Here is a 20,393-nt window from a genome sequence, read left to right on the forward strand (position 1 = left end):
TGTGCTTTTGTAAACACGCAACTGTATCTCCCTTATTGTGGCAGCGATTGGATGGGATCAGCTGAACCAATAATGTAGGTTTGTTATTATTTATGACTGTTCTTATTTTTGCTTCGCTGCTTCCACTCAGATGAGGGACACTTTATCTAAATATCCTTGAAGCTGTATGCTCATATATACTCCGGCTGTTTAGAGCAGCGACTGTGGTGTCTTAATTGAAAACATGACCAAAGCAGGGAGGAATGAGAGATGGGGACTCCAGTCCCTCCCCATTTTCTTCTTTTCTAGTTTGTTTTTCACATTCCCTTTCTCCTAGGGGCAGCTTCCTAAGAATTCAGGTTTCTTTTCACATGTGTGCTCTGTCACTAATGGTCAAGAGTAAGTGCTTAGCTGATACTTTAGAAGACAGACTGATTGTGAAAGTCGGAATGTTTGCAGAAATCAGGAAGAACAAATTGGATTTTTGTTTAAAAAGTAACTAGCATGCGGCCAATTTGAAGACACAGAGGCAGGTTAATGCCATTGGACTGCTAAAGATACCCACCTCCAGCCCTTGTGTTCCTGCAGCTTTCCTCCTCCGTGAACAAAATGGGTACTTCCTTCTCATTTGGCAAAAGGAAGCAGTGGGACTGTGATTTGGCATCAGTCAAAGCCTTTTTTCATTTTTTTTCTCAACTATATATCATCATTACCATATTAAGTGGGCCATTTCTTGTTGCCAGGGAAACTTCTCTGCTGAGTTCAGTTCATGTAAACATAACTTTCCAAAAATAATCTCTGGATTAATTAGGTCTATTCCGAATAGTTTAAGTCTACCGTTTTAAATCAGCCCTTTTTAACATTTCTTGATGTGGAGCTATATGTAATGAGTCATTTAAAAACATTCCCGATTCCCTACTGCAGAATGTAACATGGCTGGTCTCAGATCTAGTCCCAGTGAGGGTGCTTGAATGGGAAATGGGAGTTCTGTCAGGGTGTCAAGGTGGTGGCATCCAAACTCGCTCACTTGTCATGAAGATTGATGTCATTCACAGCCATCAGTGGAGGGATTTGCTGCTTTGCTGTTACATCACTGCAGAGCCCCCAGCAGCATGTGGGAGCTTCTGCTCACAGTGGGAGCACTTCGTGTCTTGCTGCACAGCACAGGTGTGCTGATCTGCAATGGAAATTGTGCATGGCACTAACAGAAGATGTCTAACCCAGATATGGTGATGAGTTGTATAAATTAATCATGCAGGCTTCCTGCACAGCTGGGAAGAGGTAAACACGTCCCGGGGCTGAGCTGGGAGCCTGTGTGCTCCTCTGTGCAGGCAGGAGCTGGGTGCTGCTGGCATTCATCGTGCTCCAGCAGTGCATAGGGCTGCTGCTCTCCTGCCATGCCCATATTTTGCATTGCAGCTGATATCTCAGCACAGTTCCAGTGACCTTTAATAACAGTAATAGAAGTACTAAACAGGAGCAGTGATAAGGCTGCAGTTGGTGTGGCATTTTTGCATTACTGCGTTACAACAGAACTCTTTTCGTAGAAATTATCAGTTTGCCTTTTCTTGGAAGTTGATTTTATATATATCTGGCAAACAGTGCAGAGTTTGAGCTTCGACTTTGGCTTTACTACAACCGCTATAAAAATAACCCCCGTTTAGTCCTTGCAGGCTGCATGCTGCTGTGCATTGTAAAAGATAACAGGTACAGGAGGCAGGAAGAGCACAAAATGCTTAAACCACCCAACTCCAAAAAACTCAGTTGCTTGAAAACAAGGGGAGGTTCTTAAGGAGAGTGCATTCTGAAGATGAGGGTGGAACAGAGGATGATGGGCTGTCCCAGAGGTAAATGGCAGCAGCAGGCATCACCTTCCTGTGAAAGCGCGGGCACAAAGCAAAAACTTTGTGCCAAGTGTCACTGATGTCACAGGGAATCTTCTGCCATAAACCTCTTACAACTCGCACAGAACTCCCCGGCGCTCTGGTTTTGCTCTCAGAGGTGGGAAACGGAAACAACTTTTTCATGTTTTCAATGTTAGAAGGCTCTTCTATGTTCTTGTTGCACGTGGTGCTGGAAGACTGGGGGGAGGAATGCCCAGCCCTGGTGGTGCTGCCTCGTGCTTCTCCTCTGCTCCCTGCAGTAATTCTCAGTACCAATAGGCAATTTCACATTTCTGTGGCAGAAGTAAATTTAAGCCATCCATCACCTGGGGTTGCGTTATTCTGCAGCCTGGATGGTTCACTGAGCGCTCCCAGCTGAGTTATTGTGGTGCCTGTGGAATAACAAGACAATGCTGTTTTCTAAAACGAGCCATGTTTTTTTCTAACACTCTGTCACCTTTATCATCCTTGGCTTGCTCTGACCGACAGAATTGCACCTACGACATAAATAACCCGCAGCCACGCGTCTGCTAGGGTTGCACGTCTGTGGCAGCAATTAACCTTTACCATCCTCTAGCTTATATTACTGCTATCTGTAGCCATCTGCAGTCAGGCTGTTAAGTTTCTAGAAGAACTTACTAGCAGCTTCCTGAAAATACATGTCAGCTCTGCTATGTTTCTATCTCTTCCATCTGAGGAGCAGCGTGGGTGAGGGGTGCCATGGCTGAGAGCAGTGGTGGGAACTGCAAGGCTGTGCCTGCATCCCTGCCAGCAGAACCATGGAATGGTGGCTCTGCAGCTGGATTCAGTGGTGCTGACTCCATCTGTTTTCTCTCTAGCCTCATGAAGGACTACTTCTTTAAACCGCCTATCAGTAAGCTGAGCCTGAACTTCTTGGATCAGGATCTGGAGATGGCCTACAGGACGAGCTATCAGGAAGAGGTGCGTTCCTCCTGGCGTTGCTTTTCTCCTGTGATCCATCTGAGCAATATCTGTGATTGTTTTTGATGCGCTTCATTGCAGCTGATGACAAGTGTCAGGAAATGTCAAATGTGATGCACTGCTCGATATCGTTGCCTCTGAGAACAGTCTCAGTTTACCTGTCCTGTGCCATACCCTGAGTCTAGTCCAGTATTTGAAGTGGGTATACATTCTCACAGCCCACCAGGATACACTCAGCACCTTATTTGCCTTTTCTCCATTTTCAAGTTAATGTGTTAATGCTTTAGGCAGGCCACAGGACCATGGATGAAAGCAGAGGACTACTTGCCTTCTACTGAGTGTTCCAGCTCAGAGAATGGTAGCTTTGAATTTGATCCTTGGTCATGCCACAGCCTCCTGGTTATCTTCATGGTACTCAAACCATGTCTGGACTCAATGTCATAAGTGTGCAGCATTCAGAAGGAGGCAGTTTGAAGTGCTGTAATTGGAAGGAGCATTGCATAAATGGAAAGGAACTTGGTGCCTTTTTTGGGATTTTGCAGGGAATTAAAAAATGTCCTTTATCCCCTTGGGAGCTACTATTTCTGCAGGCATTCCATGGCAGCGGGTATTGCTGCCCGTTGGGAGGAGCCAGCAGGATGCTGCACGTTTACATGTAGCAGCATTGGACATAAGCACTAACTCAGGCTGTGTTTCCACAAGCAGCTGAAAAGTTAGTTGCTTCCCCTGCCTCCTAATGGCTGTGGTGCTGTGAGCCAGCTCATTTTACTGACCTGCATAAAGTATTGATCTGTTTTGTTTTGCTCTTGGGGGCTTTTTTCCCTTTCTATTCTGAACTGAGTGCAACAAGAGCAAATCAAGACTGGTTAAAGAGTGTTTTTTGCTCTTTTCATAAATCAGTATTCATACAGTGTTTATACCCCTGTTTGCCGGCCCAGTTTGTACAGTCTGTACAGGAAAAACAATAAACCCAGATCTTTCCAACTGGGAGGCTGGGAAGAGAAGCAGTGCTTGTCAGTGTGGATTGGCCTATTAATGTGGGTGTGCAGGAAATTCATAGAGGATGGAGCAGGAGTGAAGTCTGTGTGTTTTGTTGGCGATGAGCTGTTAATTTGAGGGCGGTTATGCAAACCTATCTGAAAATGGGCATCTTCACTTTGTGAAGCAGCTTCGCATCACTGGGGCAAACAAATTGTTAAGGCGCAACAGCGGTCCAGCATGAAAGAAAAGGGGTCCTCTCCTGGGGAGTGGGATGGCTGTCAGCACAGCTGCTGGCCTAGCTCTTTGCAGCTTTCATTCCATGCTGCATGGTTGCTCTGCCGTGGCTCCTGAGCGGGGAGAGCTTGCTCAGCCTCTTGGTTGGGAAGTCGGGTGCTCCATGGCGCAATTAGGGCACCCTCAGTGCTGTCCCTATCAGATGCAGTGCTCGCTCCTTGAGTTCTACTTGTGTGTGACTTTGTGGGTGAAAGGGGTTGTGCTGCAGCATTGAAGGGCCGTTCAGGCACTGTGAGGTTGGAGAGAGCTGGGATGGGGAGCTCACGGCCTGGATTTCAGCTGGGCTGGCCGCATCAGCGCACACTACAGCTGTACGGGTGCTGGGGCCAGCGTGGGGTGAGCTGGCTGTGTGGCCAGGGGATGGGGAAGAGCGGGACGTGCTGTCCTGTCCTCAAATCAGTGCAGATTACACAGTGTCCTGATTGCTGCTTTGAATCCTGGCTGAGAGGGGGAGCTCAGCGAGGAGCTGGTTCTGCTGAGGGTTTGCTTAAAGGCCCATTGGAACTCAAAGGATTATATTTCTTCTTGTTATTGTACGATCTATTATTACTTTAAATGAAAATACTGGAAGAAATCTTCCAGCTTTCTCTGCTGGTAATGCTGGGTTATGTTTCTTTGTGTAGAATTGGCAATTTTTTATGTGGTCTTTATGAAAGTAATTGCACAGCAACCGGGGGCTGTGCCACCAACCAGGCTTCTTCTCAGGGACCTCATTGTTGTCACACCACCCCTTCTGTTCCTTTTTTTCTGCTTTGAACACTGTACTTATAGCGGCTTAATGAAGTGGCAAACTGCTCTGCATTGCTCTGTTTTTGTGAGCTGCTGTTTGTGGCACAGCTGAGTTCAGTAACAGTCTGTACTTGTTATCATCCCTCCACCAGGTGATGAGGAATGCACCTGTGAAGACGTTTGCCAGCGCTACCTTCAGCTCCCTGCTGGACGTGTTCCTCTCCACCACAGTCTTCCTCATCCTCTCCGTCACGTGTTTCCTGAAGCATGGCATGGTGGCATCCCCTCCTCCACCCGCTGCTGTCGTGGTGTTTGTCATTGCCATCCTGCTGGAGGTGCTGTCCCTTGTCATCTCAGTCAGGTAAAGCACACGTGAGCGTGTTAAATGGGTGCTGTGTGGAAATGTGTCTCTTTACTTGCAGTTCTGCAAACCTAGCAGACGTGTGTAAATTTAAATCCTTTTGTAATCACGACTTAGAAGCAGTTCTGTTGTTTCAGAAGAAGCAATACATTGCAGCTTCTATTCCGACTTCAGGGTCAAGCTAAACGTTGTGCTTCATTTGTACTTCAGTCACCTGAATCAGGCTGTAATTGGAGTACACCTACAAAGGTGTGCAAGCAAAGCTGGGATTTTGAAGTAAAGGGATGTCACTTACCACCTGTGGCAGTATTTTGGAGAGTTAGTGTTTCCTAGCAGGTGTATTTTGGTGTAATAACTTGAACTGTATTGTAGTTGCATAGTTTGTGGAGCAGCTGCAATGGTGCAAGTTTGGGGCCCAGGCAGCTCTTCCCTTAGCACAGCTTCCATTAGCTGAGGATGAGGAGCAGAAGGGCAGCAGTGAGCAGCTCGTTTGGGCTCAGGGCCGTGGGATGGAACCCTGCAGTTTGTTCAGCTCTACTGAACTATCTGCTTTGCAGTAGAGCTTGCTTCTGCTCTCGGATACGTTTGGAGGGAACTGGTGTTTATTCATTTTGCAGGTACCATATTGAAAAGCTCCATTTTGGCATTTTTTTCGGCTTACTATTTTTCCAATGCTTCATTATCTTGGTTAAAGATTATTATCTTCACTTACGTTTTCTTATTTCACACGATCTTGAAGAAGACTCTTTTACTCTGCAGTTACATTTCTCAGCAGTTTGCTACCACAGGCCCACGTCACCACCGTCCTTCGGTGAGATGTAATTTGTGCTCACAGCTGATCAGGGTATCTAAGGGAGTGCATCTCTGAGGTGCAGAACAGGATCATCTCCAACTGAGGAGACCTCACTCAAAGTACTTTCTTGACAATAGCCTGCTACTTTACACTGAGTAAGAGCCTCTTTTAGCAGATGAAAAGCACATAAGCTTTCTGGTAGGTTTTCAGTTCTGAACAGAATTGTGTTTTGTAGGAACTGGTCTTTGCTTGGGGCTTTGGACTGGTTTTGTGTGTTGAGTTTGTGATACGTGTTGGTGTCTCCCCAGCCTGAGGCACACACTCCTGCACAGGTGTAGCAACTTCCACTTCCCCATCTTTCTTTCAAAATACGACTGTGCCTTACATGCTGGCTGCATTCAGTTCAGGGCGCATTAAATTGTGCGCTGTGTTCCGTATCCACAGCAGGGGGTTCATGGGCAGCTCTGTTGGTGCTGCTGAAGCGTGGGGCCTGCCGGCATCAGGAGGATGGATGTTGTGCATCCTTTAAGCAGAAAGAGGAGTGTCATCTTTTTTCCCTCTCCAGAGCAAGAGCTGCTTGCTCTGACTGCCTGTTATACACAGAAACAGTGCAGAGCTTCCTGTGCAGAAATGTCATCCCAGATGGCAGTCACAAAATGCCACAGAGCTATCTTGAGGGAGGGGATCGGCCTACAATGCTGGGTGCAATCCCAGAATTTCAGGAAAAGGGATTATTTTGGGCCCCAAAAAAATCCTTGCCCGAGTTTCTCATTGTGTTTTCATTATCGTGGTGCACAACGCCCCTGCCTTTAAATCAGTCTGGCTTTAATTGCATCCAGTGCTTGGCCCAGGGAGCACGCAGCACAGCTCTGGGGGCTGAGGGCTCGAGTCTGGCTGTGCGATGAGAAACAAGGAGGAGCCAGCAGGGTGAGAGCAGAAGGCCTCGTGGAGCAAGGCTTGCAAGAGGAGGATGTTTTGATTTCTCTGAAGTGCCTGCTAATAAATTATTGGAGTGCCTACAGATGAGGATCCCACTGTTAGCGCAAGTGCCGCTCTAGAATTAATTGTTCAACACCACATGCAAAAAGAGTGCTTAATTTGGAAGCATGTGGAGTGTGTCACCTCCAGTTCTGCTGATAGAGTGCAAAGAATGTCCTTCTGCCCACTTGGAATATGACTGCTTGGGCTTGTGTGAGTTCAGTTGGAATGCAGGGGATCTTCAAGTTCGGGTGTTTTATATAAGTATATTGGGAAATGCCATTGAGCATATGACAGCATGTGAGATCTCACTTGGGTTTTCTTGGGAGTGCATCGCAGAAATAGAGGTAAAAGAGATCTGCCCACTGTTTTAGGTATAAAGATTTTTGTTAGCCAGACCCCTTTGGCATCTAGTCCTTGTTCTCAAGTGAAACTTGTTACATATTGATAAAACGTGCAGTGCTTTTGATAGCACCCTTCAGCGAGGATCTGTGGGTGCCAGAAGAGTTCTTGTTCAGAAGAGTGGGAAACGGAGCACCTGGTGACTTCATCCATTCTCTCTACTCGGCTCTTGTGAGGCCCCATCTGGAGTCCTGTGTCCAGGTGTGGAGCCCTCAGTACAAGAAAGACATGGAGATTTTGGAAAGGGTCCAGAGGAGGGCGACTAAGATGATCAGGGGGCTGGAGCACTTCCCCTATGAGGACAGGCTGAGGGAGTTGGGCTTGTTCAGCCTGGAGAAGAGAAGGCTGCGGGGCGACCTCATTGCAGCCTATCAATACCTGAAGGGAACCTACACCCAGGAGGGGAGTCAACTCTTCAAAAGGGCTGACAATAGCAGGACTGGGGGAAATGGATCCAAGTTGAAGGAGGGAAGATTTAGGTTGGACATTAGGGGGAAGTTCTTTACGAGGAGAGTGGTTAGGCCCTGGAACGGGCTGCCCAGGGAGGTTGTGGATGCCCCGTCCTTGGACGTGTTCAAGGCCAGGTTGGACGGGGTCCTGGGCAACCTGATCTAAATGTGGATGTTTGGTGGCCCTGCTAGGCAGGGGGGTTGGAACTACATGATCCTTGAGGTCCCTTCCAACGCGGGTGATTCTGTGATTCTGTTCTGACCTACCTTCACAGAGGGCAAACCAAATCTTCAGGTGAAAAAAGAAGCAAGCACGGTCCAAACAGGAGGATGGAAACCTGCTGTTGCCTGATAAAGTTAGACTGCACTTTGCCCGTTCCTCTGCAGTAGCACGCAAAGCTGCTGGAGCCCTGTGGCCCACTGGCTCCTCCTAAATTCCTCATGACCAGGAGCAAAAATCACTTTGTGCAACTGGAGCTCAATGAAAGGGTTCTGTTAGCGATATGATGTGCATGGCGTAGTGGTGCACAGGCAGGAGATGCATTCTGTTCACCTTCATTTCTTCCGGCTGGGACTTTGGTATTTAATATCCCACCAAATTGCTGCTGTCCCAAAAGCTTTGGATTTCACACACGGGAATTGATTCTCAGCTGCCAGTAAGCACAGAATTGCCAGTAATGTTCTCCATTAGCCATTAATCATTCATGTCCAAGTTACTGATTTGGACTGCAGTTTGTGTAGCCATGCTCAGCACTGCAGCATCTCGGCACGCTGAGCTGCCCACACCGTCCCACCATGAGCCCCATGGCCACCTTGTGTCTGCAGCCCTCCTGTAAGGGGATGGCTGTGCCGTAGGCCTGGGCTTTGCTGCCCCAGAAGGGTTTGTAGGTCTGAAGTGTGGAGCCTTAATTAATGCAAAAGGTAAATGGTACCACTGGGGATTGTGGAGTTGTCCTGCAGCTTGTGCTGGCTTCTCCAAGCATGCAGTGCCTAAATAAAGCAGTGTCCTCATGCTGGGATTAACCACTCAGGTTTGCTGGTGGGCAGGGATTTGTTGTGGTGCAGGGCCTTGCACCCAGCTCCCTGTGAGCCATGGGCTGCTGCAGGGCTGCTGTGTCTGTGGGATATGAACTTGGATGGCGTTTCCAGCAGCACTCGGAGCCAGCCTGGCCTGGAGGCACAGTGAGCTCAGCCACTGTGCAGGGCAGCGTGTGGCACCTGAGAAAAGGCAGAAATTACTCTGCAAGGCTCTGGATTTATTTTGCTTCCTATAAGGTTTTCTGTTTCGATGCATTTTAGAAATTCTCTGTTGTGATGTAGAAGAGCTGCGGGTTTTGGCTTCGAGGGAACCGCATTCGGTAGAACTAAGAGATGTGTGAGCACCCCCTGGTGGGGTGCTGCCGTCCTACAGCATCCTCCTTCCCATAACCCACGTTTTTCCTTTTCTGCCAATTTAGGTCTATTTCCCAGATTTCAATGTATCAAATGGGAGAAGAGCTCCTTGAGCTCCAGGATGATGCTGGAGGTCGTACAGCCGTGCGCTGTCTGTTCTAATGTCACCAAACAGTCTGGTGCTGCAGAAGCCTCTCTGTGGAGCTGCCCTCAGGAAGCTGCCCTCACAGCTCTGGTGAATCTACTACAGGTGAATCAGCCCCATGAAGTGATTGAAATTAACCCAAGCTCTTGGTTCTGTCTGTTCCAGGATGGTGTTCTTTCTGGAGGAGGTGATGGCCTGCACCAAGCGTCTCCTGGAGCTGATCTCCGGCTGGCTGCCGCGGCATTTCCTCGGTGCCATCCTGGTGTCTCTCCCAGCTCTTGCAGTTTTTTCACACTTCACCTCTGATTTTGAAACAAACATACATGTAAGTTGCAGAACTCCATTTCATAACCTGATGGTTTGGATGTAACGAAGCTCGTTGGCTTGCTTGCCTTCCTCCTTCACCTCTGTTTCATACAGATCTGTTGGAGGGACATGGCTTCTGTGTATGATGAAATGCACATTTTATTGTGTGACATACAGTCCACTGCTTGAAAACTCTCAAACAAAAGAGGAATATCTAAAAATTCCTGTATGCATGCATACTTTTTTTCTCTTTACTGCAAACACTTCTGCAGTGTTTGTGCTTATCCTAATGGAGTGTCTTATTCTGCTTTTTGATTTGGAATTTCTAGTCTGGGCCATCTGTGAGACTAACGTGTTTGCCTGTGTGTTAGTTAGAATTTGACAGTAAGACCAGACTTAGCATGGGGCTTTGTTATCTGCAGAGATAAGTGGTGAAACTGAAAGGAGATGGCTCTTGGGGTGCATAAAGGATCACCGTGAGGGGCTGCAGGAAGGGTTAAGGGAATACAGGAATACCTTCCCAGGAGGAGCTGCAAGAGAGTGGATTATTTGGCCCAACCAGAGATGGGAGCACAGGGATTGGGTGTCTGATAAAAACCAGTCATAAGTGGGGGTTGAGGAGATAAATACTGAGGAGGGGGAGGACAGTGTAATTGAAAGGCTGAGAATAGTATGAAATCAACTCTTACAAACCTTATGAATAAAATGGATGAGAAAATGAGATGAAACTTAGTTTCTCTGAGGTGGCACAGGGTGAGCCTTCAGGGAACTCACCTGCAGCTCCGTGACCATTGCAGTGCCCTGGTGCAGGCACCAACCAGACCCTCCTTCCCATCACACATCACAGATGCTGTTTGTTGTCTGTTCCATGGGGACGTGTGGGGCAGATGTTTTGATGCACACATACATTCACAGTCGCAGAGGACTGAGCCTGCAGATCTGTGACATCTCACGTTTAAAATCATCCTGCATTTGTTACCTCTCTTTACTTAAGCAAAACAAGCTATTTTAAAGCTATGTGCCTTTTCAAGGTTTTGAACCAGCAAAGTAATGGTGGGAATGTTTTCCTTACAAATCCCTGATTTCTCTGTGCACTGATTTTTGTGTCATCCCATTCCTCACCATCTGTGACCACCTCTCCAAACAAGGAAAAGCAACATTGGGAGAACCACGTTATTAGTGGCTCTGGGCAGCCTGGTCTGGTGGTTGGCGACCCTGCACATAGCAGAGGGGTTGAAACTGGATGATCTTTGAGGTCCTTCTCAACCCAGGGCGTCCTGTGATCAGTGCATTCTCAGTACCTCATCCTACACGGTGCTGAGTCTAAAGGCTTCAGGCAGCAGCAGTGAGATGGTGCTGTTCACTGCCAAGCTGGAATGAGCATTGCTTTCTTTCCTCTTGCAGGCACTCCAGAGTCGCGGGGCTGTTGGCTCCCTCTCCCAGAGATGTCCCCACCCATCTTGTGCTCACTGATGTTCCATCCATCATGGAGCTTTAGGAAGTGGAATCAATCTATAGAGGGTCAGGTAAGTGTCATCTTTTACTATGACATGGTTTTGCAAAGTTTTTTCTGTACTCATAGCATTTTATATCTTCCCTGGCTATAATCAAAATCAAAATTAACAAAAACAGCAATGAAGAAAAAAACTTTCCAAAGCCATGCATCCATAGTAAAACACAGCACTTACTGACCCTCTATAGGCTGGCTTCATGCTGGGGCATCACTTGGAGTGAGAACCAGTGCTCTGCCACTTTAGGAGACCTGAAATGGGGGAAAAAAAGTAAGTTTAAGTTTTTTTATGGACGGTTCTGAAATTCGCTTTCTTCAATCTTTGAGTCATTAAATTTAACAACGAAACCCACTCGATGGGTCTGGTTTACAGATGGTAAATTCTGTGAGGTTTTTTTCCAAATGCTGTGTCTGCAGCCGAATCACACGCTTGTTTGGTATGTGACAGTGTTCCTAATCTACATTTTCTGCATTTCAGCTGTAGAGGAAATGTAAAGTGGGAGAGAAGGATCGTTTGGTACCATAAGGTGCAGTGGGCAGCAGAGCACAGCTCCACCGTGCAACTGGGGGTCTCTGGGTTAGCCTGGATGGTCTTTGGTGTTCTTGATAAAACCATAAAGCTTGAGAGCTTTGAGCAGTGCAGCACTGATCTCAGGGACGCTCATGCATTTGGAGAATAGCTCTGTTCTGCCTTTCATTTGTCCAGGAAAGATGAAAGGATTCTCAGGGCATTGGAGCAGATAACCTGACACTGTCCTTCCAAACGGGCACAGGTGGTGGTATCGCTGAGCACCAGCTCTCACCTCTCTTCTGTAATCAAAGCAGCTCTTTCTGCTGGGCAGCAGGACGATCTTGGAGTGATCTTGGAGGATGGCACCCTCCGAGAGGTGCTGTAAGGGCACTGTAAAAGCTAGCCAGCGTTTCTCAGGATGAATGTGTTCCACTTTTCCAATGCAGTGGAATTTTGGTGTCCAGCTTAAAATATGGGATCTTAAAATGGGATCTAACCCCAGTAGCTAGTGAGGAGATTCATGTGACTGTTTACCCTCTTTTTCTTTCTTCCTTTCTTCTGTTTTTTTTTTTTTGCTTTGAATAAGAAGAGGCGCTGAGTGTTTTGCAAAGGTAAGCTGGAGGTATTGAATAGCACTGAAACAGTGGTGTAGTGTGGTGATGCAAAACTCCATCTAGGGAAAACTGACAAACTGTATGTGCTGAAAACGTGCTTGCACACTGAAGGGAAAGACCTCTGTCATCAAGGGCTGCCTCCTGTTACAGCCACGGCGTTACAGACACAACTCAGTGTGCATATCACACAAGGCAACGAGGTCTTTCATGTCTCATTCCCTCACCCTTTTGTGCAGAAGGGCTGCAGTCAGCACGACGAAGCTAACTCGCGCTCTCTCTCTTTGTTGCAGTACACCATGTTTATGTGTTGTGCCATTCTGATCACCATTGTGCAGTACTGCAACTTCTGCCAGCTTAGCTCCTGGATGAGATCTCTGTTGGCAACCGTAGTAGGAGCAGTGCTGCTCATTCTGCTCTACGTCTCCTTGTGTCCAGACAGGTGAGCATCACACCCAGCGCCCACGGTGTTCGGGAGGAGGAATTTGTGTTTCTCTGCCAGAAATGAGGGTCCTGTGCATGCCGTATTAGTATCTGCCATGAATGTCTCTGGTGTCTCAAAAGTAATAAGTTGATCCAGGGAGAGATCTGCATTTTTTTTGGAAGGAGCTTTTCACTGCGGAAGGCAGGCACTCAGATTTGATGGAGCTGTGCTGTCCTGCTTCCTTTCTTGCTTTCCTGTCTTTCCAGGGGGTGCTGCAAAACACAAACTGAAGGGATGAAGTAAATGTGAAGTAACCTGAAGGCTTTCCAGTTTGCCCTCTGATAAACAGCTTTCTCCATAGGAGAATGTGTTTGCATTATTCTCCTTCTATTTTCTCACCAAGACAGTCAAAGGACTCCTTCCAGCCATCTGTCTGCTCCTGTTGTCAGAGTTTTTATAACCAACCTGCACTTCTTGATGGCTTGAGAAATATCACAGCTTTGGGTGCTCTTCCCATGGAGTGGACTTTGCAGGGACTTCTTATGCTGGACCTTTAGTTCCTGTCAAAAGCCATTGCTTTACCCTTCTTCAGAGGCTGAAGAGCCATCCACATGGTGAAAAGCCTTAAAAATATATATATGTATAGTTTTCAGATGCATGTTTTGTGTATTTATCTTCCAGTCCCCTCTTTGAGTATGTTTGCTGGACTCTTTTAACCTTGATGCAATTTATATTAAAAGAGCAGAATTGAAGTCACCCCTTAACAGCTGCTCAGAGTGTGAGTAACTCAGAGGTGGCTGCAAGACAAAGAGCATGTCCCTGCATAGAGAAAGAACAACTCCAAACTGGTACCTGTTGAGAAACGGTTTCCAGCTCATACTAAAGAAAATCCCTTTTTTGTCTCAGCACAGCACTTGGGCAGAGAGGACAGGGCAGCCTTTTCGAGCTTCTGTGGTGGGAAGTAGCGTTCAGTTTCTGCTCAGAACAAATTACAGGTGCAATATGTACATCAGCTTGTGTGTGGGCTCCGCGTTGTGACTGTGCAGAGGGAGGGACACAAAGCTGGAGATAACATGGGGGCTTTGTGAAGGGGCTGGGAAAAGCTGTTCCCAGGCAGAGAGGACGAGACCCTGCAGCATATCAGTTCCTAGCATCACCTTTGGCTGTTGAAGGTGTAGTTATGAATGTTTAAGAAACACTATGTAAAGAAATCTTCCTGAAGATAATGTGGTGTTGGTTCAGGTTTGTATAGCAACTTGTCTGCTAATGGGCAGAGTTCAGAACTCATGCAATGCTTTGTTTTTGCATGTCAAAAAATAGTCTGGGTGATGGGCACAGCTGTTCTGCTCACCTGAGAAGCAGCCCCGTTTAGAACTGCTCCTGGACACCAGCAGGGTTGAATTCATGTCTCCCTGGAACTTGATAATAATGACTTTTTTGTTCCTTTCTTACCAATGCTCTGCACAGTATTTTTGTCACAGCAGTCATGCACATGCATCACAGGCCAATCCCTTCTGTACTTTTTCCAAAAGCAAGTAGTTCTTAGTGCTGTAATACTTCATTGCCTTATAAAAAATGCAATTTTTGAATTATTGTCATTCACAACATTTTCAAAGAGGCTCCCTGTTTGTGTTCTTGCCTTTTTACAAAGCTTTGTATTTTGCTGGTGAGAAAGCATGAAGGCATGGCTGGTTTGCGGAGTTCTGATATTGCTTTTCTGTGTTCCCAAGGTAAGTTGGACTCTCTACCAGTGACTTGTTCCAGGCATCACCTTGCCTTCGTTACCATCAGGTATTCCTTAGAGATGTGTGCATCTCTCCATCTGACCATGGTTGCTTCTTCCAAGCAGAAGCTGCAGCGAACTCACGTTCCCACCTTGCCTGGAGTTGATCCCCTGTGCTCCTACTGGCTGCACCAGAGTTCAAAATGCAGCCAGGAATTCTGGCAGGACGCTTTGTTTATTGCTTGTGCTTCCTTCTGATATCAGTGCTTTTTTATTTCAGCTCTGTGGAAACCTTGCATCTAGACTTGGCACAGAACCTTAGGTAAGCTGGACTCAAATGACCATCTTTGTGTTCAGAGAAACATTTCCAAACGGTTGTACGCAGCAAAACTTTGCATGGCAGCAGTGGGAATCCATCAAATCAGTTCTGCAGGTTGTGTTTAAGCTCCCTATGTTCATAATTCCCTTTCTAGAAGACTCGGCCAGAATTTGTCGGGGAGCTGACGCTGCATCACTGCGTTGTCATGTACTCAGTTCTTTTTAAACCCAGTTCACAGGAGACAGAACTGGAGAGGAGCACGTGTTTGTGAGGGAATTCCAGCTCACCAAAGCCAGAATGGTTGGAAAGGCAAAGCCAAAAGAATGGGGATTGCTTGACTCTGTAGACCAAAGCACTGAAAGAGTTTGGAGAAGGAGCAGTGTATGAAGTAAAGCGATGGGGTGAGAGCAGTGCCTGAGGGTTGACCTGGGTTTGGGTCTTCAGTGGTTCTTCATTAGTTTGTGAAGTTTGGTGTTGCTCAGAATGACATTTTTCATTTGTCATTTTTCTCTGCTTCGTATGTTAGAAGTAGGAGTTAATTCTGTTGTTTCTACTGTTGCTTTGCAACAGAGTTGGACTTGCCTGGTCTCTGCAGTATGCGTAGTTACGCACTGCAGTTCTGGAGCTCTGCATGAACCCCTTCTCCAGTGGTGTACCAAGAAAAGGTTGAAACCCTCTTGCCCTAACAAACATTCGTGCTGCTCATTTCTCGTTGAAATAGATAAGTAAAAGAGGTTCTGTGCTCACCCAAGTCAGCACAAAAGCTTTTCCTTTGCTCTGAGAGGCCCAGACAAACTTTATTTGCATGCCTTTGATGAAGCCATTCCCTCCTCTTGATCAGGAGTGGAGATAATTATTAATACAGCATGGGAAGGAAGATACTAGGGATGGTAATGAAGGCTTAGCATAGAGCTCATCTCTGGACTGTCTGTGCTGTCCTCAATAAATCCAAACATGGGATTTGTCCCCTTTTCCAGACAGACCAGTTCTTCAGCCCAGAAGAGGTTCTGCTGTGCTTTGAGTAGGAACAGCTCTTGTTCTCATTCATTTCTTCCGTCAGAGCAGCAGTGCGTTGTGGCAGGGGGCAGTGGGCTGCTCGTGGTGGAAGCATTTCATTGCTCATGTTGGGGGTCCTGTAGGATGCCTCACTGTGATGTTCTCCCTTGAAAGCAGCTGTTTGATTTTCCCTTTTTCTCACCGTTCCACCATGACGGCCTGTTTTAAGACCAGCAGGCATGCATCCACTTTAAATATAGTAAGAAATCCAAATCCAAACATAGGCTACTGGCTCAGCAGCAAAACGGCTTTCCAGAAATCTTTGTAAGTAGAAAGCCATTATCTTTATGATCTGTGATCAAGCCAAAGGAGATTCTATCTCCGGAGCTCTCACTTGTTCTGTATTGAGCCCAGGCTGGATGGAGGTGCCAAGTTAATAGTTCAGTGTCTGTGCCAGGAAATGCTCTAAAGTTTGACTTAAAGGAGCACCATCAGCTCAAGATTTCAGTTTGAATGACTTGCAAAACGATTTTTTCTGCCGCAACGCTTTGTAAAATTGGAGCTTGAGGAGGATTTGGTTTTGTGTGATCCTTTCCTGCTCCAGGCGTGGTGTTCTGTTCTTCTTTGCATTCCCCAGGGCAGCGTTGGGCAGAGGGTCATCTCTGAGTGCATGAGATGACCTGCAGTCTGTGTGCTGCAACGTTCGAGCAGTGTGATTTTCAGATGGATGTGGGGGTTTCCTCCATCAGCTTAGCAGTGAGGCTTTCTGTTCCCATGCACGTGGAGGTGAAAAAATGCCTGCTCTGGACAAGATCCCGCACCTTCCTTTTTGAGACACTAACCCATTACCTTCTTAATGAAATCAGGTCAGCTTACAAGTGAGTCACTCTCATTTCACATGCAGATCTGTGGGCTGTGTGGGAGCAAGGTCAGGTTGGTGCTTGAGATGGCTGGGAGCTGGTGGGTGCCAGCACTGCGGAGCTGTGAATGGAGCAGCCTTTCCTCCTCAAGGCAGCCCTGGCATTCCACACAGGCTGCTTTTTGTAATGGAGAGCGTGTGACGCCTTCCTAATTTATTTAAGAGGAGTTAAAGTACTTTGAGGGCATTTTGTACAATAAACACTAAATAAAAAGCCTCTAATGACTTAAATAAATCCCGGTGGCTGGGATGTTTGATGTTAGAGCAGATTATCTGAATCAAACTCATGTACTCTCAGAGGAGTAACTTGGCATTGCTCAGATCTTTCCCTGCATGACACAGAAGATAATCAACCGTTCCGAGCACAACCTGTGTTGTGCTCCTTGGCCCAGCTCTGCTCCCCACCTCCTCCAGACTTCATTCACAGAGCTGTACTCACCTGCTCTCCCTCGTTCTGTTTTCTCCTGGGCGATGTGTGAGATTTATGGCTGAAAAAACAGAGGGATGATTCCCAGCATAACACACAGCCTTAGCAGCAATCTGGAACTCAGCCTATAGCTTCTCAGCTGTGCATGCTTTAAGTACCTCTCCCTCCATAGGCTCCCCAGGATGATGGTCAGTAGAGATGTAACAGGATGTTGTCAGGGACGGCGCGTGTTCACCTGTGCTGGTTTTGCTCCATCACACCTCCCTGGCCGCACTGTCAGTCAGGTGTTTGAGCATCCAGAGAACAAAGTTGGGTCTGGAACGTGGCTCTGCTGGTAACGGGTCGGCTTTGATTGCAGAAATGGAAGCATGTCCTTCATGGGCATAAGGAACTGAACTGAACCTGGGAATGTTTGCGTTACAGAAACCAATTCAGAGTTGTCTTGATCTGTTGCAACTGCTGTGCTCTGAGTTTTGATCTCTTTTGCTAACATACCTTCATCAGAGGAAGAGGCAGTGCTGAGATATGGGTTGTCTTCCTGTTTTTCAAGCAGAATGTGGATGTGATGCTTTCCTTCATCAAACCATTCCTTAACCTGGAAAACCTCAGCATGCGTCTGCCCAAATGCAGTCTCATGCTTCAGCAGAAATGCTTTTATAGGAAGGAATGTGGTTAAGTGACTCTGGAAACGCTGTGTGCCGATCTGCGTGGGTTCAGACTTAGTTCCCAGGTCCATAGCTGGTGTCTTTTCAGACTAACATCATAAAGCAGGTGCTGCTGAGTGTTGGAGGTAGTGCAAAGAAGCGATGAACTCTGCAAACCTCACGCAGTCAGACATCACGTACCTACAGACAGACATGCATGCACACCACGTAGCTAAACACACCACCATCATTGAGCATTTATACGTGTATGTATTTGCAGGTTTTAAAATTGGGTGTTTATAAATAACAGTAACTGCTGCCTTAGTGAAATGTTTACAATTCATGCTAACGTAGAGGTGGGGGAGTTTCTGCGTTGCTAAACCTGATGGTTCCCTTTAAGGCACCGCTTCGTGAGCTTAAGAATGAAATTAATTCTTTAGCCATCTTAGTAGCAGAGGAAGATTTCAAAGCACCTTTTCTAATTCAGGATGTGCCCTACGCTTCCTCCATGTTTTTCTGGCTTAGGAGCCGCAGTGCCCAGCTCTGTGTTTTTTCACTGCACCTTTTATGTTCTCCCCCTTCTCTTGCTTCCAGCTCCAGGAAGAATCCTTGCAACAGCTCGATGCCAGCCGACATGAAGAGGCCTGCAGACCTGATAGGTCAGGAAGTGATTTTGGTGGTCTTCCTCCTGCTGCTCCTGGTGTGGTTCCTGAACCGGGAGTTCGAGGTCAGTTACCGCCTGCACTACCACGGGGACGTGGAGGCTGATCTTCATCGCACCAAAATTCAGAGCATGAGGGATCAAGCCGACTGGCTGCTGAGGAACATCATCCCCTACCACGTGGCCGAGCAGCTGAAGGTTTCCCAGAGCTACTCCAAAAACCACGACAGCGGCGGAGTGATCTTTGCCAGTATTGTGAACTTCAGCGAGTTCTACGAAGAGAACTACGAAGGAGGCAAAGAGTGCTACAGAGTGCTGAACGAACTGATCGGGGATTTCGATGAGCTGCTGAGCAAACCGCATTACAGCAGCATCGAGAAAATCAAAACCATCGGGGCGACCTACATGGCTGCCTCGGGACTGAACACGTCGCAGTGTCAGGACAGCAACCATCCCCACGGGCATCTGCAGACCCTGTTTGAATTTGCCAAAGAAATGATGCGAGTGGTGGATGACTTCAACAACAACATGCTGTGGTTTAATTTTAAACTTCGGATCGGCTTTAACCACGGCCCCCTGACGGCGGGGGTCATCGGCACCACCAAGTTACTGTACGACATCTGGGGTGACACTGTGAACATCGCGAGCAGAATGGACACCACCGGCGTCGAGTGTCGCATACAGGTGAGTGAGGAGAGCTACCGCATCCTGAGCAAGATGGGGTATGACTTTGACTACAGGGGGACGGTGAATGTGAAGGGGAAAGGTCAGATGAAGACCTACCTGTACCCCAAGTGCATGGACAACGGGATGGTGCCGCATCACCAGTTGTCCATATCTCCAGACATTCGGGTTCAGGTGGATGGCAGCATTGGGCGATCTCCGACCGATGAGATTGCCAACCTGGTGCCTTCTGTACAGAATTCTGATAAGATAGCCCATGGCACAGATAACTCAGAAACCAAGGACGCTCTTCCTTCCTCCAAGAAGCTCCAGAAAGAGTCGACGAAAGCAGAAGAGAGGTGCAGGTTTGGCAAAGCTGTAGAGAAGACTGACTGTGAGGAAGCAGGAACTGAGGAGGTCGATGAACTGACAAAGCTAAATATCTCTAAGAGTGTATGATGCACTGTCAGAGTTGCATGAAGTGCTCTGTCAATAGAAACACAAAGACATTTGCAATTGGCGGTTTTCTTTTTCAAGAGAGACCTTCTCAACACCTGGGTTGTACGTTTGTTTTCATTTCGGCGCCTGGTGCTGTGTGGATCACAGCTCCTCAGGGCTCGTTTTCATCCATCTCTCTCCTCCATGCCCCAAATCACATCCCCCAGCTCCCCAGCTCCCTGTGCAACCATCTTACAGCTGAGTAGAGGATATTAAGTGCCTTCAGATATACTCCATTGGACTCCCTGTCAAGGTACAGAGGCCCCAAGTGAAATCATAGCTTTGGGTATTTATCTAATTTTAAAGAAAAGCTGTGGTTATATCATTTTTATTGTTGTTTCTCACAAAACACTTTTTTTGGCTGATGCAACTCCTTGGGTTTTTTATATCTATCTGAACAATATTTTACTGTTATCAGACCTTTTGTATGTAAACACGCAGACCAACGTGCATGTATCTACCGTGTGAGACTGACATCAAGTGCCAGTAACGTACCACAAGAGAATGTCTTGGCAAGGGGGTGACAGAATTTTCCTTTGGATTGGGCTGGAGGAGGAGTTCTGCAGTGGCTCAACGTTTAGGTAGAGTAGGCTGAACAACTGCTGTAGTTTTATTCTCCTTTACCGATGCTTTCTTCAAACTTAATGTGCCGCTGTGTGCTTTGGATACACTTCTTTTCCATATAGCCATTGAGTTACTGATCTGTGGGAATGGAACCAGGGGTTGGACTGCACCAGCTCTGGGGACAGGCTTCCAGAAGCAGCCGAGTGCCCAGCAGAGCGTTGCTCTTTGGGTCTTACGTGTCTAAAAGTGTTCCGTGTCACTCCGCTCGCCGGCTCAATTGGCGAAGGTA

At 47.2% G+C, this 20,393-nt stretch overlaps 1 protein-coding gene across 1 annotated transcript in view; it reads left to right on the top strand.

Moving 5' to 3' along the window:
• ADCY9 (adenylate cyclase 9) overlaps positions 1-19,501 on the top strand; it is a gene marked incomplete at both ends in the record, with an annotated part of 59,088 nt that extends 39,587 nt beyond the window's left edge. Inside the window, 6 exons of the mRNA XM_079542774.1 lie at positions 2,702-2,804; positions 4,961-5,169; positions 9,494-9,653; positions 12,560-12,708; positions 14,694-14,735; positions 18,313-19,501. Coding sequence (XP_079398900.1) covers positions 2,702-2,804; positions 4,961-5,169; positions 9,494-9,653; positions 12,560-12,708; positions 14,694-14,735; positions 18,313-19,501 — 1,852 coding nt within the window. The remainder of the gene's footprint in view (positions 1-2,701; positions 2,805-4,960; positions 5,170-9,493; positions 9,654-12,559; positions 12,709-14,693; positions 14,736-18,312) is intronic.
• Positions 19,502-20,393: the final 892 nt, after the last annotated feature.

This window comes from Tetrao urogallus (genome assembly GCF_951394365.1).
Source record: "Tetrao urogallus genome assembly, chromosome: 15".
Classification (NCBI taxonomy): domain Eukaryota; kingdom Metazoa; phylum Chordata; class Aves; order Galliformes; family Phasianidae; genus Tetrao; species Tetrao urogallus.